A 17,717-nucleotide genomic window follows, 5' to 3' on the forward strand; every position below is an offset into this window, starting at 1 on the left:
GTCCCGCTGGGTTGGAGCCGGAGACTGTTGAACAGAGGCTTAGGAATCCAGCCTGTTGGAGCGTAGGTACCGGTGAAATGGTCTGATGATGTGATGCAAGTAGTAGAATGATGCCGTATCATGGAACACTAGTCTGAATTTCTGTCTAAAATAGCGCTGTCCAACAGAAATGTAATTTAAGCCAGATAGTGTAAAATTTTCTAATAGTTACGTTTAAAAAAGTAAAAAAGAAATAGGTGCAATTAATTGTAGGCATATATTTTATTTAGCCCAGTATGTCCAAAGTATTATCATTTTAGCGTGTAATCAATATTTTAAAAAACCGAGATATTTTACAGTGTTTTTTTCATACCTAAGTTTAAAGTATGTTAAGAAATCTGTCATTGGCTTGTTAAGAGTGCAGTTTACTTGACCCTGTCCTTCTCTCTCGTTCAGAAAAGGGCCACAGGATCCCTCCAAGGCTGAGGACTCTCTGCTCCTCTTTCCTCCATCTCCAACATCTTTAATCTGCAACTGTCTCCCTCTTCTGTCTTTAAAGAAGCACTGATCATGCGGGGCGTGGGGGAGTGGGGATTGGGAAGAATCATCAATCTCAGGGATTAGTACCACCATCAATCTAGTTGTATAAATTGAAAAGTGAGTCACTCTCCTTGTCATTTTCCTTCCTGTAACCCCCACAATATAATTCACTGCCAGCTCCTGGTGATTTTACTTCCTGTCTCTTGAATCCATCCACTTCTGTCCACTTCCATGGCAACAGCCCAGTCTGTCTCCCTCTTGGATTGCTATGCTAACCTCTAGACTTTCACTTTTCCTTTCCCAACACTGGTTCTTTTTCAGAGAGTAGCCAGAGTGATGTTTTATTTTTTTTTTATTTAAAACATTTTTTTTAACATTTTATTTTTGAAAGGGAGGAGGGGCAGAGAGAGAGAGAGAGAGAGGGAGTCACAGAACCAAAAGCAGGCTCCAGGTTCTAAGCTGTTGGCACACAGCCCTATGCGAGGGCTCAAACTCATTAACTGTAAGATCATACCCTGAGCCTAAGTCAAAGTTTAACTGACTGAACCATCCAGGTGCCCCAAATTGATGTTTTAAAAACACAAATGTGATGTTACAGCCCTGCTTTAATACTTCACTGGCTTAAAACAAAATCCCATAGTAGGGCTCAGAGATTACACTAAATGCCATCATAATAGGCCTTATACCCCTGTATGACCTGCCTCCTACTTCAGCTGGTAGCTTATTTTCACAGGCTTCTGTCCTCTATCTTGTGTCATTGGCCTTTTCTATGCTCTTTCCTACTTCAGGGCCCTTGCACTTGTTGCTACATCATGGAAAACCTTCTTTCTTTGACTAGTTAATGCTCTATCTTCTTTCAGCTCTCAGATTCTCACGTCCTCGGAGAAACCTTCCTTAACTAGGTCTGTTAGAGTTTCTCATACTCCACAGACCTCTCCTTCAAAGCATTTATCAGAGTTGCCATGAAGTTTGGGACCATGCCTTTCTGTTCACCCCAGTATGGCAGACAGTACATTGAGCCTTCAACTGTTTAAGAAAGTAATGAGGACTTTATAATTACAATCCTTCTGTCCCTTCTAGCTTACATCCTGTTTGTCATTTTTCCTGTTAAATCCCACAGACAAGTTGTCTACTGCTTCAGTTCATCTCTATCTTGTCTTCTTGAGGTTAGAGACCTGGCTTCTCCCCCCAACCTACTAAACAGCTCTTTAAAGGTCACTTGTGGGGGTACCTGGGTGGCTCAGTCGGTTAAACATCTGACTTCAGTTCAGGTCATGATCTCATGGTTTGTGGGTTCAAGTCCCGCGTCGGGCTCTGGGCTGATAGCTCAGAGCCTGGAGCCTGTTTTGGATTCTGTCTCTCTGATCCTTCCCTGCTCTCTCAAAAGTAAATAAAACATTAAAAAAAAAGGTCACTTGTGACCTCATTGTTCTTGTTGCTTTTTCCAATGGTAGTGTTGCCTGAAGTCTAGTACCATTGTCTTGACCCTATACTCTCTCCTTTGGGGAGTGATGGTTTTCACTTAACACCAACTTGGTGAGGGAGGTGCCATATGGAAGAGTTTCTTCTGAAATTACACCTGGTCATCTACCAGTACTGCTGAGTGCTCCTAGAGCCTGTGTTTAAACACCAAGGTTGAAGATGCTCAAAACTCTGAAGTAATTCCCAGGGAGGTAATTCTGCATGTTCTGATCACTGTACCAGCTACTCAAGTGAAACCTTGCTCTGTGAANGAACACCAAGGTTGAAGATGCTCAAAACTCTCTGAAGTAATTCCCAGGGAGGTAATTCTGCATGTTCTGATCACTGTACCAGCTACTCAAGTGAAACCTTGCTCTGTGAAGACTTAAACTGGGGTGTTTGCAGTCTTTGCTAAGAGGCAAAAGACAAGTCCTTTGTGGTAGGGCTCATTGGAAGGTTTCTCCCAGCTGCCTCATGCATCAAGGGTCTGGGACTCCATTATACCAGCACGCCCTGTCATTCCCGGTCCAGATAAAAGGAGCTCAAAGTAATGAGAAAACTCGACTCCCATTCACCATCATACTTACTGTTCCCACCTGATGTCAAATCATGCCTAAAACCCAACACTACTTTTCCTCTCAAACTGCACTTCCCGTTGCTCCCATTTCAGTAAAGGACAACTCTTCTGTTGGTCCCGTTTCAGTAAAGGACAACTCTTCAGTTGTTTAGACCCCAAACCTTGAAGTCATCTTTGACTCTTTTCTCCTGACCTACATCCCATCACCAAATTCTATCGACTTGAGGAATAGGCAGAGTCCAGTCACCTGTAAGCATCTCCATTAATGTCAAACCATCATCGGCCATCCTCTCCTTCACCGTTGCCCTCTGTGCTAACCAGAATAGTATTTTGAAAGCACTCTGCTCAAAACCCTCCAATGGGATCCCACATCACTTATGATAAAACACACTCCTTGGCATGGCTTACAGGGAACTTTCCTTACTCCTCCAACCACACCAGACCCTTTGCTGTTCCTTGAAAACGCAGTCCTCCAGTCTAGACAGTCCTTTCCCTTAGATGTGTCTCCAGTTCTCTACTTAAATGTCACCTAGAAGAGTCCTCACTGATCACATATTTAAAATAACACTGTCCTCAACCACTTCTTTCTAGAATAGCACCTCTGTCCCCTTACCCCCTTTTCTTCTTAGTATGTAGCAGAAATATGTATTTATCTAGTTGCCCTCAACCCCTAAAAAATGATTAAATGTTCCACAAAAGCAGGGACTTGCCTTTTGTCCACCGCTGTGTCCCTAATCCCTTAGAAAAATGCCTGGTACGGAGCAGATATTAACATAAACTGGTTGAATGAATAAAGTGATATAATGCTAACCATGCACTATGCCAGCTGTCTGAGTAAAAGCTGTCATTCCACGGTAAATAGTCAGGAGACAAGAGTAGAGACAAATGGTTTATTTGGGAACAATGAGTAAAAAGGAATTCTTAATTCCTTTTTTCTCTTCTGGCAGCCCAACTGAACAGTGATCGTCAAATGGACAGCAACACACAAAAATTCCCCTGCAGTCCTTGATCTTGTGCAGAAATGCAGAGAGGCCTGAGTTACACAACATAATAATGGGATTTTTCTAGACAGAAGTGCCAGCTGTTGTGCTTTCCGATGTATCCGTCGTGGCTCCACTCTCTTTCTTGTCTTCAGGTTTCATGGCAGGAAACAGAAGTACTTCCTACAGGAGAGAACATCGCTTTGAAGGAAGCAGCACGCTGTTTTTCACAGCCATCCACCCATTCCGTTTGCTTCTGGTTATTGTTGCCACCCAAATCCAGAGATCTGTGCTTTTATTTCAACTCACAAGACAGAAAAGAATGAGTGAACACAAATTCTCTTAAAATACAATTTCCCTATCTACAAAAAGGGGTAACACGTGTATCTTATAGGGCTGACTTAAGTGAAGTGAGATAATGGGTGCAAGAGGGCCTGGTGTTCTTTGGATCCTCAAAAAATGCAAACAATGAGTATTCCTTCTGCCTCAGGCAGAGAAACCCCAAATCCCATAATGTCAGATCCTCTGATGGGCCTCCTGTGGAGTCACGTGTAACTTCTCTGCCTGCCCCGCCTTCCAGCCCGAAGCCCTTCCTTTGCTCTCCGGGGTCCACCACGCCCCACCTCCGAGGGCAGGGCTCCTGCAGGGCAGGGGGCACGGGGGGCCACTCTACCTTGATGTTATTGGAATCTGTGAGAAACATGGTGACGCGATCGATGCCCATGCCCCAGCCAGCCGTGGGGGGCAGCCCGTATTCCAAGGCAGTGCAGAAGTTCTCATCTATGAACATGGCCTCATCGTCGCCAGCGGCCTTGGCCTAGGAGAGAACCAAACAGCGACACTGTTCCAGGCGGTGCTGTGTCTCAGTGTCTGAGTGAGTGTAACATGTTCAGTGCGATGACCGTTCCAGGAATGCTCTGGAAACCAAGCATTTATTAGGAATTGGTTTCCTAGTAACTTCAGGATGGACCCATTTCTTTCAAAGACCTGGTCAAGGCTGGCAATCCCCACTTCAGAACACAAGCGACTTTCTCTGTGAAATGAAAATACCTCCACTGCCCCAGACGACTTTGCGAGTGCATGGAGACTGATTTCATACTAAGGATTCCCAAGACTTTCCCTCATTTCCTGAAACCAGCCATCCGTGGCAGCGCTGGCACAGGCAGCTTGTGAGGGCTCTGTCTTCATCTGCCTCTTATCCCCAACCCATCTTAATACATGCACCATCTAAGAAGAAAAATTATGTTCTTGTAGACAAATGCATTTTCAAGGCAAATACTGGGCTCCCACACAGACACTATCACGTCTAAGCTCCTTTACATGGAAATTCCAAGGTCCAAACTCGTCAAATTCTCCATCTTGAAATATGACCTCCTCCAATGAAGCCTGTGGCTTTATTCTTCATTTCTGTTAAAGTCACCAAGAGATGCAAACAGTGACACAGACCAGAGTTAAGACTGATATTTTCTAGTGAGTGGGCACAGGATGAGGTATGTGCCTTTGCCTCACACGCTCCTTCCTTACCTTGGCCTGTTCTTCAAAGAGCTGCCGCTGCCGCACAGGGTCGTTCAGCTCAGTGTAGGCATTGCAGATTTCCTTTTTCATGACAAACAGCTCAAAGCGCTCAGTCAGACCCTCTTTAGAGCGGTGCCTGGAGAGAGGAGACCAAAGGCGAGGCTGAATATACAGGTTCTCTAATAACATCTGGTACGAACACAAGAGTGCCTGAATTCTAGTTGACTCCAAAGCGTTACAGATGAGACCCGAAGCCTGTATGCACTCTAGCGCCACATCATTTGGTACAACAGTGAGGAGGGTTCGACACAGGGAAGCTTTAATCATCCTCACAACACACCTGGGTGGTAAATGGTTACACTGAACCATACCTCCTGTACTCATGGCCTTCTGTGCCTTGTCGCACTGACTCAGGGCTGCCCATATGACTTGCTTTGGCCAATGGGACATCAGCAGAGGCTTGATGTGCATTTGCACACTGGGGTTTATTCTTTAGGAATCCTTCCTCTCGGGAAGCCGGCCACTATGTAATAAGAAAGCCCAGGCTACACTGCCAGACAGAGGCTAGCTGCACTGAAGAGGCTCTGGAGGAATGAGGACCCACGTGGAGGAGAAACAGGGTGCCTGAGTTCCCAGTTACAGCCGCCTGAGTTCCCCTAGCTACTACTTTGTAGCGCAGAAAGACTTCCCAGTGAACCAACAAAATCTTGAGAACAGGTTGTTTTATGCTCCTGAACTCTGAGGTGGTTATGTAGCCAACAAGTAACTGAAAAACCATGTGTTATCTTACCACTTAGCCAAGGGGCTCATTATCTGCGGGTGATCACAGATGAACGTAGGATTGATGCACGTTGTTTCCAGGAACTCCCCGACAAGCTTAAGGAGAAAGCAGAGCAGAGCTAGAGACCCCTTCTGAATGGCGTTCTGACTGCCCCAGTCTTGGTGGAAGGACTCCGCTCGTACCCACTACCGGATGCTACAGGGGTTTATCCTAAAGCTCTCCATGACTGGTAAGGTTTGACCGACATTATGTAGCTACTGGGTACAGAGCTTAGTACAGCAGTTCAAAACTGGTTAATTCTCTTATTTTTCTCCTTAGGGCTTTCCTGTGAGGCTGTGTAAGTTAGTTCTCTACAGCGGAGTTCACCTTCCCAGGGAGCAGGGGGCTGGTTACCACTGAATGAGGGCGTGTACTCCGAAGAGCACGGTCTGTCACCTTATCAAGAAGTCTGGCCGTGGTCCGAGGTGGAGGGCATTCAACGGCTTTTGCCACACAGATATCATCAAGAATTTTACGAGTTTCTGTAATACAAATGTACAAGTTAGGACAGAAGAATCATATCACCCCAGTAAAAAAGTGTATAAAAAGAACAGTGTGGTAAATTCTAGCCCCGACCTCCCCTAATTCAAAGCTAAAAAGAAAGGAGGGCCATTCAGTGGAGGAGTGCATCACTTTACCTTCAGTTTCAAAGAGCCTGGTTTCTGGCAGCTTCACCCCCAAGGCCTTCTCAAGTTCTTCAACCATGCTGATTCTCCGGAAGGGTGGGGTGAAGTCAATCTCATAGGCTTGGCCCTCTGGGCCATCTGGATGGTAGGTGATCTTGTAACTGCCTGTAATGTGCTTCACCATCCCTGGGAAAGAAATCTATCATTTGAAAAGGACCAACAGGAAGTCCTCCTACAAGCAGTACACTAGCTCTTCAGACACATGTGAAACACAAAAGGGAATAAGAGAGGTCACCTGAAAGCATCTTCTCCGTGATTTCCATGAGATCATGATAGTCTGCATACGCCATGTAGAACTCGCAGGTGGTGAATTCAGGATTGTGAGTCAAATCAATTCCTTCATTCCGGAACTGACGTCCAATTTCATAAACCCGGTCAATGCCACCAACCACCAGTATCTAACAACACATGGCCAAGGTCATGGCAGCTAATCTCAATGACTCTGGCAAGTTTCTGTCTACAAAAACTAATTTGGTTTCCATAGCTGAGCCATGTTTTCAGGTCTCTACCCAAATGCCAAATGCCCTACTCTCTTTAGACCTTTGTAGTGGAGAGACATCATTCGTTTTGGATGCCCAGGACCTCTGAATATTCTTACTTTGTCAGGACAGCACCCCATCTTGTGAGTGTGAGCCTCCCCAAGAAAGAGGCCTCTCTTGGGGTTAGGAAGCAGGCATGTGACTCAAGCTCCCCACCAGTTAGACATGCCCATGGAACTTCTGAATGCTACTGAAAGAAGATGTAGGTATTGCAGAATTCCTCCTGGTGAAGGGGGCCAGAGATATCTAGCTTTTAGAGGTAGTAACTGCAGAGGTCCTAGCGGTACAGAGCTGGGATTGTGAGCTGTGTTAGTTGTCCCTAGTAGAAAAATCTGGGCTCTCCATGGGAACAGCCCAGATAGGCCTGAGAATCATTCCTAGTCCTGTGGTCTCCAAGCTGGATTCTCTGATCCTCCTGGGAACTGTGAGCCTCCTTACATATTTAAATACATTTTTCTTGTGGCTACACTAGTTATACCAGGTGCTGTTGTCTGTAACTAAGAACCCTGAATGACAGTCTTTGATATTTACTCTGGTGACTTATAGATACTTATTTCCAACTTTTAGACATATATTGAGCTTTCTATAAAAAACTAAAATCAGACCTAATCTAAAGAAGACTATAAACTTAAAATATTACGAGGATCAAAGCAGGTTAGGAGGAGCTGTACACCTAAGAAAGACAATCCCTGTGCCCTCTGACCTGCAATGCTCTACTGATCTTGTAGAGAATTTCCAGAAGTGTTAACACTCACAGGCCTGCCAAATGAGAACACTCTCTTGGCTGCTCTAGTCTCTTTGTTCCTTTTATCTCTAAGTGCACTATCTAGCCAATGGATTTCCGGCCTCTGCTTCCCCCAGGAACAGGGCATCTTCTTACTGATTACCTTATGGTAGAGTTCTGGAGCAATTCTCATGTATAAATTCATGTCCAGCTCATTGTGGTAGGTGATAAAAGGCTTGGCCACAGCTCCCCCTGGGATGACGTTCATCATGGGAGTTTCAATCTAAAAGACAGGGAGAAACACTGAGTCCTCAGAGGTCTGCAAACCAGAGGCCTTGGGGCTAGCTCCTGTTTTGCATGGATACAGTTTAGCTGGTTATATTCCTAAGTGAAATTTAATAGTAATGTGCAAGTGCTTGACAAAAGTAGAGATGGCCTGATTTTCTGCAAGTGTCTCAAATTCTATTAATACTAAATACCATTAACATAGAACCAAACTTTTATAAGCTATAAATTATATTTTAATAAACACTGTAAATTGAACTGTTTATGCCCTTTGACTTAGTTATAGACATGCAAAAGGCTCCAATGTCTATGGGAAGGGGGTAACACCAGGTCCATCATAATACATACAGTGTGACTTTATTTATGTTTAAAGCAAAAATTAAAACCCTTCCACAGTGTTTACACACGTACCTCATGTGCAACATGCTTAGGTTATGTAGGTATATATGCACAGCGACTGGTGTGGAATGATACTTATCAAACTCAAGTTTGGGGAAGAAAGTTGGGAGACACAAAAGGGGACCTTCAGTTTTGCTTCTGTTTCTCTGAATTTATTTTACATGCGTATTTCCCTTTCTTCATGTAATTAAAAAGTTTTTTTTTTTTAAATGCTACAAAAAAGCAAAATGAGTTGATAACTCCTGAACATATGGCATCATTAGTATGTGGAGAGCCCTACACTTTGTCCTTGATCTTAAATTCAAATCCTGCCTTCCTAATCAGGACACTAAAAAAACAAGATGGGACAAAGACACTGGCAAGAAAGGGGACTGTTCATTATGCATGAGTGGTATGGACACAGGACATGGAAAAGGGAGGGGAAGGAATCGTAAGATATAGGCATAGCAGGGCAGCTAGCTCATGGTGAAAGGTAAGAGCTCTCTCACCTCTAGGAATCCTAGCTCATCCAAGAAACTCCTTATATAAGTGATGATCTTAGAGCGGATGATAAACTTCTGCCTCACAAAGTCATTCAGGATCAAGTCCAAGTATCTCTGACGATACCGTGTTTCCTAAAGCAAAAGCAACAGACAGAAATCACTACTAAGTCTAATTCGGTGCTATGACAAAGCACGGCAAAGAGGCCCCACAGCTTACCTTGTCTTTAAGGCCAAAGTGGAGGTGAGGTAACATATGCAAGCACGGTGACAGTAGTGTGATCTCATAGGGAATGATGCTCAGCTCACCCTTCTTGGTCTTCCCAGGATTCCCCTGAACTCCAATTATGTCTCCCCGACGCAGTTTGTTATTGATGTGGATAAATTCTTCTTCTGACTTATAATTCCTGAATGAAAGAAAAATATACTTCAGTATACGATATTCCAAATTAAAACTGACCACTGGTTTCGTTTTTAAAACTGCCTTCTGGAATCCTAACTGCTGAAGCCCAGTGAGGGCGAGCCAGAGAAGAATCTGAGACTCTCCTGTCAGCTGCTGCTGAAGTGTTATCTTTTACCTGTAACTGCCACACAATCTGAGGGCACCTGTTATTCTCTAGGTGACTAAGTGGCCTTTTTATTCTCTTTTCAGCCTTACCCAACCTAACCTGCTTTTAACTTTTAATACCAAGAGGAAGACCACATGGGCTTCTGTCCCCAACCATGTTGCTTTGGGTCAACTGAGAAAGGCCTGCAATGGGCTATTTCTACATACCTGGAATTGGCCATGACTTGCAACTTGACCCCCTCTCCTCGAAGGTCATAGAAGAGGAGCTTTCCCCCAGAAGCTCTTTTGGCATGTATCCTACCTAGAAACAGAACAGCAAAAACACTGATAGAACCAGAAGCCGTTTCATGGCATCAGTGCTTGAAAAGTTCTCTCTGCACCATTTATGTCTAGATAGAATGTCCTATTAACATAGACCAGAACAATTTGATTTTAGCCTATGACTTAAGCCCAGTCTTTTCCTTCATGACAAAAATCTTCATTAAACCAGTTAAAGAAGTGCAGGAAGACCTGACTTTAAAGATGCTTACTGGACTCCTGGAACATGGCAACGTTGGGGGCAGCACAGTTTTTCGGATCTACCTCAATCCTCACATTAAAACAGAAAGCACAATAAGACAGGCAAGGCCAAAAAGCTGTGGACAACATTTACAACAAAATCACGTGGGAAGATACTCCCAGGAATCCCCAAACACACGCAGCGGGGCAAACCACCAAGAACCCTAAGACCCCATACAGGAGAAAGCTGTAGGGAGCAGAGGGGTGTCTGCTGGGTCTGAGAACTGGAAATCTCCAAAAACAGCCAGAAGTAGTCACTGGAAAATGTGGCAGCTAAGTGGGAGGCGGGAGCTGAACCCAGGAGGGAAACTGCCCACTGCCTCGTCGGTGGAGTAGAGGGAGCTGGGGCTGCATGAGGTGTAAAGGGACTGAAGCCTTTCCGCATAGCCTCAGGCACATGCTAAATTTAATAGCCAGGGCTCCCTTCTAGGACCAGGCCCCATAAAACTGGAAAAGACCAGGAAAACACGAAGGGTCTGACAACCTGGAAATTCTGGAAATCTCAGAAGACGGAGCTCAGTGAAGCTGGAAAAGCTATCTGAATCAAGCTTCCCTTAACATTGAGGAATACTAATCTCACATAAAACTAAGTGACATAAAAGTTCTGAGATCAAACACCACATGTTCAATAAAAAAGCACTCGGGAAGGACACACCGAGGAAAAAAGAAAATTCTATTTCATTGTAAGTTGAAAGACATTAAGAAAATGATGTGAAACAAAAATACCTACACATTAGAATCACTGAAACTAAGAAATGAGGTCACACATGAAAAAAATCAGAAATATAGTAAAAAAAATCACTTAAAGAATATGAATGAAAGGAGTCCCAAAAGAAAACCAAAGAAATAATATATTCAAGGGGTGCCTGGGTGACTCAGTTGGCTGAGTGTCCAAGTCTTGATTTTGGCTCATTATGATCCCAGGGTTCTGGGATTGAGCCCCATGTTGGGCTCCACACTCAGTGTGGAGCCTACTGGGGATATTCTTTCTCTCTCTCTCCTCCTTTCTCCTGCACCTGTGCTTGCTCTCTCTCCCAAATTAAAAAAATTATATTGAAGAAAAATTTCCTAAAAGACTTGAAAATACATTAAAAAAATTTTTTTTAACATTTTATTTATTTCTGAGAGACGGAGAGACAGCATGTGCTGGGGAGGGTCAGAGAGAGAAGGAGACACAGAATCTGAAACAGGCTCCAGGCTCTGAGCTGTCAGCACAGAGCCCAACGTGGGGCTCGAACCCACAAACCGTGAGATCATGACCTGAGCCGAAGTCGGACGCTAAACTGACTGAGCCACCCAGGTGCCCCGAAAATACATTTTTAAAGGGCACTCTGTGTACCTGAGAATATAGACTCAGAGCAACTTAACATCAAGACCTATTTTAGTAGAATTACTGGACTTTAGCCGGTGGGCATTTAGGTATTGGCAGAGGTCCTCTAAGGGTGGTGGGATTATGGGTAATTCAACTCCTCTTTGCTTTGCAGAATGTTGTAAATCTTCCACAATTAATAGTTTTATTATTTTGGGGGGGCAAATAAAGACATATTTTTTTAAAGTAATCTCTAAGTCCAATGTGGGGCTTGAACCCGTGATCCCGAGATCAAGAGTTGCATGCTCTATGGACTGAGCCAGTCAGGCCCCCACATTTTTTGTTTTTTTAAGTTAAGGAAAAGATCCCATGCAAGATACTGGAACTCCAAAAGAACAATGTTCTACAAATATAATCTCGGTGCAAAACTTCTTAGGCCAGAAGTGGAAATTTTTAGGAACATAGGGTCTTGGGCCCTATGACGTGGTAAGGGGATGTCCTGATAAAGAACTATAAACTAGCAGCGGCATCAGGTCAGGGGCTCCCCTTAGAGAATGCTCCCTCCTCTGCTGCATGACCTCATCTGAAACACAATCTCGTGTCTCAGGGCTGCTCTACTTCTTTCTGTGAATGGATATACTTGCACTGTCCCTCGTGAAGTAGAAGCCTCCAACACGGGCTACTTGAAAGGAAGACCAACCTAGAACTTCCTTTGTGCCCCTGCAGCGGCCAGTCTGCTTTGGGAGCTCAGCATAATGCCAGGGAGTCCTCCTACCTGCCACCTTTAAGGTGATGTCAGTCAGGTGGTCCCCAGGCTGTAGGTGGCTGTATTCTTGGATGAAATGAGTGAGCGAGATGTCTATGTGAAACTTGTGTGGATACGGGTCTTCCCCATTGATCTTCAGCTGGTGGACTGCTTGGCTGCGGATCTTGAAGTATTGCTATTAAAAAAAAAAAAAAAGGCTTTAGCCTTTGAGAAATCGAACCATCTAGCAGTGTTGTATTCTGCCCCAGAGTGGCTCCAATACATTTAGGTTTCATCTGAGTCCTCCATACCTTTGCAATCCCAGGATGGGAGTGAGATTTGCATTTAAATTTTGCACTGTAGCTAAATCCATAGGTGGAAATGAAGGTCAGAATTCCAAAATTCAAGATTCAGTAAGAAGGAAAATGGGAATTCCACCTAAAATACTAAGTTTAATTTGTATAGGTGGCCTTCATTGCCACTTCTGTGGATGCATCTGCACAGTGAGTTACTTTTTTCCTACTTTGCTACCCTTGGCTACACATCAAACTTTTCCCCAGGACAGGACTCTGGGGCCTGGAGGATGTAAAAAATAAAAAAGGAACACCTTTGCTGATGCAACCACTCAACTCTGCTATTGTAGTGTGAAAACCTTAGATATATGAAAAAAATTGGGCATGGTTGTGTTCCAATACAATTTTCAAAACCAGGAAGGAGGGATGAAATTAAAGGCAAGGAAAGGTGGATCTGGCTGATGGACTAGTTTGCTAATCTCTGGTCCAAAGTAAACCCTAGTCAATCTTTAGGGAGATACTTTCTCTGGATTTGTTATGAGGCCCAGCTAGTTTCAGGGAAGATTAATCAGTCACTTGGAAGTACTGGATTCTCCCAAATGCCTATTGGGAGTTGATTAGAAAAATGCTCATTGCCTGTGCCTTTAACCAGATAGAGTGGCGNTTCCTATTCATCTTCTTAGTCACTGGTCCCAAGGAATTTGCCTTAGCCTCATCAGAAGCTTCCTTGTGCCCAGCCAGAGTGGTGGTCCAGGGGACTCACATTTGGGTCCAGACTCTCCTCCTCAGCACCCACACCATTGTCAGTGGTGTGGTTGGTGGCAGCAGTGGTGGCCTGGCTTAGCTGTTTTTCACTGAGCTCCTTCTGCTTGGCTTCCTTCTCTGCAATTTTCTTCTCAGCCTTCAGGCGTCTCTTTAGCTCACTGTTGGGAAGATGCAAATGTTCAATGTGACAGATGCCTGAAGATTCCTCTACTAATGTTCTGCCCCCAAACTACAGATCAAAAATATGGACAGCCTTGGGGGAAATGCTCTTGCTTGGTTCTACACCTCCACTTCTAGTCTCTAAGTCAACTCTATACATGAATGAAACAAAAGAAATAAGCTTAGAATAAAGATGTGAAAGACCTTTTTCAGCCTTTGCTTTCTAACATGAGATCCCAAACTAAAATCAGGATACCCCAGGACAAAGAAAAACCAGAGGCAACGTGGTCCTCTGTTTGCCATCCTTCCCAACACCTCTCTAAGGAGTAGGTTAGTTTGGGGTAGGATGGGGTAGGGAGGGTGAGAGGTGGCTCCTCGAGTTCAAGGAGACACACCATTGACAATCCCTCCCTCAGCATTGGTCAGTGTATTAACAGTGACCCTCAGTGTACAAATCAGCATAGAGTAGGGGATAATATAACATCCTTGGAGCCAGACTGCCTGGGACACAATCCTGACATACCCGTCTAGCAATTATATGACCTTGGACAAGTGACCTCCCCATTTGTAAAATGGAAATTGCAGAGGACACTCCCCTCCCCAAATGTGAGGATTGTAATAATGTATGCAAAGATATGACCTGCCCTTAGCATTTAGTAAACATGCACATGTGAGCTATTCTAGGTATTCTTCACTATCTTAAACCTTTCATTCTCTGTACCCAGGAAAGAAATCTTAGATTTCAATACATTGCTGGTCAAATCTCTCACTACGTACATTCTGATCTGAAATCTTGCTATCTGAACCCAGAAACCAAACAGATTTGTGTAGAGGATATCCTCAGTATTCAAATAGAATTGGTCATTCTTTCAAACCACCAATGTCAACTGAATATTCTATAATAACCATGGCAAATTATACCAAGTCATGCTTGCATATTACCTGGCTTTATGGCACATTCTTAATTTTCAGTATGAATTTAGAATGACTCAATTTAAAAAATAAATTGGTGATGTCAAATAATCATTTTTTAAAAAAACTGACTCTGAGGGCTTCAAAGTAGGTGTCTCTGGATGTAAGCTGTCTTTCAACAGTTGTCAATACAATTATTCCAGAACTGTGTGCTAGGCTTACTGTACTGTAATCCAGTCAGTAGACATCAAATCTATTTGGTTCTTCCTGGCATTAACAGAAAAAACCTGTTTTCCACTTAACTAGGTGTTACTCTTTAAATCAAATTAATCTTAAGGGAAATCAAAAAAGATCCTAGAGATAGAACAAAGACTAGAAAGAAATCAAATTAATCTCAGGAGCAAACCAAGTTCAGAAAGACAGAAAAGGGAACGTTCTCAGCACTGTTCTAGAATAAGATCCACAAGTCATCTCAAGAATGAGTGAGAATCTGAACTTATTAAAGAGAAAATGAGAAACTACTGGTTTTGGCAGTAGAGCTTTTTGTTTCCTTAGCAACAAGTGCAAGGTATCAGCCAGAGGCTTAACAAATAATAAGGACCTAAGTAAGGGAAGGATTTTTGCTCCCAGAGCAACAATGAAGGTAAGGGCACCAACCTTCTTTTATCAGAAAGTGGCTTGTCCTTGTGAAGCGCTGTGAAAGGAGCGAGTTGATACAGTGGCAGCTCCCTCTGACCCCACCGTGCCCAGGAGGTTTGGCGCAGGGACCCCCTAACAAGCCTTACAGCCGCTTGCATCAACATGGCAGAACACCCCGGAACTAATGATTACCACCACCTAACAGGAAACAGAGATGTGGTGTCAGATGGGACAAAACAGTATATATATACACCCAACCAGCAGTCCTACTCTTATGGGTAGGGGGAGGTTGCATAAACTTTTAGTGTTCCACCGATGACCCTCTTAATTGAGGACAACCCTGTAACTCACTGTGCCGCAACTGTAACTGACAACGTTCTGTCCTTGCTACTGTAAAAAGGTGCGTATCTGTGTTAAAAACTCAGGAGCAAGGCAATCCATAGTTTAAAGGTAGAAATGATCACAAGAACCTAGAAAATAGGGGACAGGACCTGAGGCGATGTTTCTGAAGCCCCTGACATGTGGTTTTTCTCTTGGATTAAAAAACTGGCCACAAAGATGGCAATGGGAAGCACGTGAAATGTCACTATCAACTGCAACCTGTAGATGAAGCTAAAAGCAAGCCACACAAAAGCACCTCTGAGTCAAAGATAAGACTTGTTTGAGCTCTAGGAAGTGGGAGGAAGGAAGAATTTCAGAAAGGATCCTGGACTACATTAATCTGACCATAGGGAATCACCTGGCAGGCAGCCCATCTCATTTTAAACTTGAGGAAGACAACCGGCATAAAACGGTACTCACTAAAGATGCAGACCAACGAAGTCCCAAAAACAATTAAGATACAGAAGGAAACGTTAATCATTCAAAATAATTCTTTTAGCCCATGGTCACTAAAGGAATATACATTAACAGCAGATTTTCTTAGACAATGTGAGGAGGTAAGATGCAGGCAGTGTAAAGAGCAGGGGCTGTGGAGTTCTGGACTGGGCTTTTGATCTCTGCTCCAGAGCCTCAATCAGTGACAGACCACATTTTAGGTATGCAGACTTTGGCAAGGTAGTCACCCAGAGCCTCAGTTTATTAATTTGAAAAACAGACATTAATATTTTCCTTGCAAGGTTATTGAGATTAGACAAAGTTTGTATGGCTCTAGTATAATTTCTGACACACAGAAGCTACTTTAAAAAGTAGTAGAGGTGGGGCACCTGGGTGGCTCAGTTCGTTGAGCGAGTGGGGGGAAAACTTGAGAGAAAGGGAGACAGAGAATTCCAAGCAGGCTCCATGCTGTTAGTACAGAGCTCTAACTCCAGAACCATGAAATTATGACCTGAGCTGAAATCAAGAGTTGGGCACTTAACCAACTGTGCCATCCAGGCACCCACCTCTTATGGTTTTAAGAGACATCTTTTCCCTAACTTACTTAATTATAAGAATAAAGTATATAACATACATAACACATAAAACATGTGTTAACTGTGAAGGTCATTAATAAGGCTTCTAGTCAACAGTTGAATGTTAAGATTTTGGGGAGCCAAAAGTTACACTCAAACTTTCCACTGTGTGGTGGGTCAGTGCCCCTAACCCCTGAGTTGCTCAAGGGTCAACTATATCGATGTAAAAGATCAAAGTCGGACCAATTTTCCTAAAGGCAGAAGTCCAAAACTAGGTTCCAAACATTTATAGAGATGCGTATCCTACCTTCAAAAGGATAACATACTGGGTGCCATCAAACCATACATTTAATGTTTTCTTTCTCATTTTTCTTGAATATTTGAAGCATAAATCCAAAGACACAAAAAGAAAATTAATTTTTACTGGTTAAGGGCCTATTCGATTAGGGTTCAGCAAAGAACTGAGCCCAATGCACTAAGGCAGCCATTATTTGTAATGAATTAACTTTTCTCCTACGCCTCTGGAAGTCTAGTTACGCGCCTCCTTGGGAGTACTGAGAAAATAAATCATAGCCGGTGTTCTGTGCTTCAGTTGAAGAACTCTGTTTCAGAGGGTATATCCAGGAATATAAAACGTAATCAGCTAAAGGGCGACTAGTCTTGATATATTTACATTTATCCTCACACTCCAAGGATTTGGGATCTATCCAGCAGTGCTCCAAAGTGCAGCCTAGTGTACCGGTGAAATCATATTCTAGTATTGGACATCGGTCATTCACTCAATACTCAAAAATCCTTTAAATAATCCATACGCATAGGTGCACAGCACAGTTTTGGAAAAGATTCAGAACAGCCGAAGTAAGGCCAAGGAAAATGTCAAGGTCTTCCTAAAAGCTCGGGTATTTAACTTCCTCCCAATGGTAGCGAGGCGTGGCTCAGTAATAAAAGACGGCTTTTTTTTTTTTTTTTTTCAGAAGGAGGGAAAGGAGGGAGTAAATTTCGTTTTTCTCTAGTCAATTGTCATTTTTCCGTATTCCCTAACTCCAGGAATGCGACGACGGGACTCCGCCAGAGCCGGGCCCCGGAGCTACCTGGGGGATGTAGTTTCCCGGCTTAGAGGCTACGTCCGGCGTGTCCAGACCCACGAGAACCGGCAGGAAGACCACAGGCACAGCCGCCTCGGCCGGAGTCTCGAGGCGCTTCTTAGCCCGGACTGTCCGGCCGCAAAGACCTTACAAACTCACGGCGACACTTACTTTTTGCTCAGTTTTGGCTCGCCGCCGTCCACCTTCACCTCAGCCCCCTGCACCGCAGCCATCTTCCCCGAGGGCCCGACCTAAAAGGGACTAGGGTCGCACTGCAATTTCCAGGTCACGGCCGGAAGCTCCGCCTCT

General features: G+C 43.9%; 1 protein-coding gene across 2 annotated transcripts; it reads right to left on the minus strand.

Moving 5' to 3' along the window:
• Positions 1 to 3,433: 3,433 nt before the first annotated feature.
• KARS1 (lysyl-tRNA synthetase 1) lies at positions 3,434 to 17,686 on the minus strand. 2 transcript variants are annotated; one of them, XM_077754039.1, is made up of 15 exons: positions 17,580 to 17,668; positions 14,951 to 15,130; positions 13,221 to 13,380; positions 12,195 to 12,360; positions 9,760 to 9,853; positions 9,205 to 9,391; positions 8,994 to 9,119; positions 7,985 to 8,104; positions 6,794 to 6,956; positions 6,511 to 6,684; positions 6,269 to 6,354; positions 5,843 to 5,928; positions 5,062 to 5,188; positions 4,211 to 4,354; positions 3,434 to 3,720 (listed from the first exon to the last, which is right to left on the minus strand). In XM_077754039.1, exons 2-15 carry the CDS (start codon positions 15,094 to 15,096, stop codon positions 3,622 to 3,624), a joined length of 1,878 nt encoding a protein of 625 aa, XP_077610165.1. In that variant the 5' UTR covers positions 15,097 to 15,130; positions 17,580 to 17,668; the 3' UTR covers positions 3,434 to 3,621. The 2 variants fall into 2 exon arrangements, with proteins under 2 accessions (XP_077610165.1, XP_077610166.1); XM_077754040.1 differs by lacking the exon at positions 14,951 to 15,130 and having other exon boundaries at positions 17,580 to 17,686.
• Positions 17,687 to 17,717: the final 31 nt, after the last annotated feature.

This window comes from Crocuta crocuta, unplaced genomic scaffold, assembly GCF_008692635.1.
Source record: "Crocuta crocuta isolate KB4526 unplaced genomic scaffold, BGI_CrCroc_1.0 scaffold61, whole genome shotgun sequence".
Lineage (NCBI taxonomy): Eukaryota > Metazoa > Chordata > Mammalia > Carnivora > Hyaenidae > Crocuta > Crocuta crocuta.

What these genes read in the sequence shown, in the direction of transcription:
- KARS1 (XM_077754039.1), bottom strand. Translation starts at nt 15,096, where the DNA reads ATGTTGATGCAAGCGGCTGTAAGGCTTGTTAGGGGGTCCCTGCGCCAA. An exon ending in CGGCCAGACTTCTTGATAAG is followed by an intron (nt 5,929 to 6,268) that starts GTGACAGACCGT and finishes TTTCTCCTTAAG; the next exon opens with CTTGTCGGGGAGTTCCTGGA. An exon ending in ATGAGCCCCTTGGCTAAGTG is followed by an intron (nt 5,189 to 5,842) that starts GTAAGATAACAC and finishes TCCTCTCTCCAG; the next exon opens with GCACCGCTCTAAAGAGGGTC.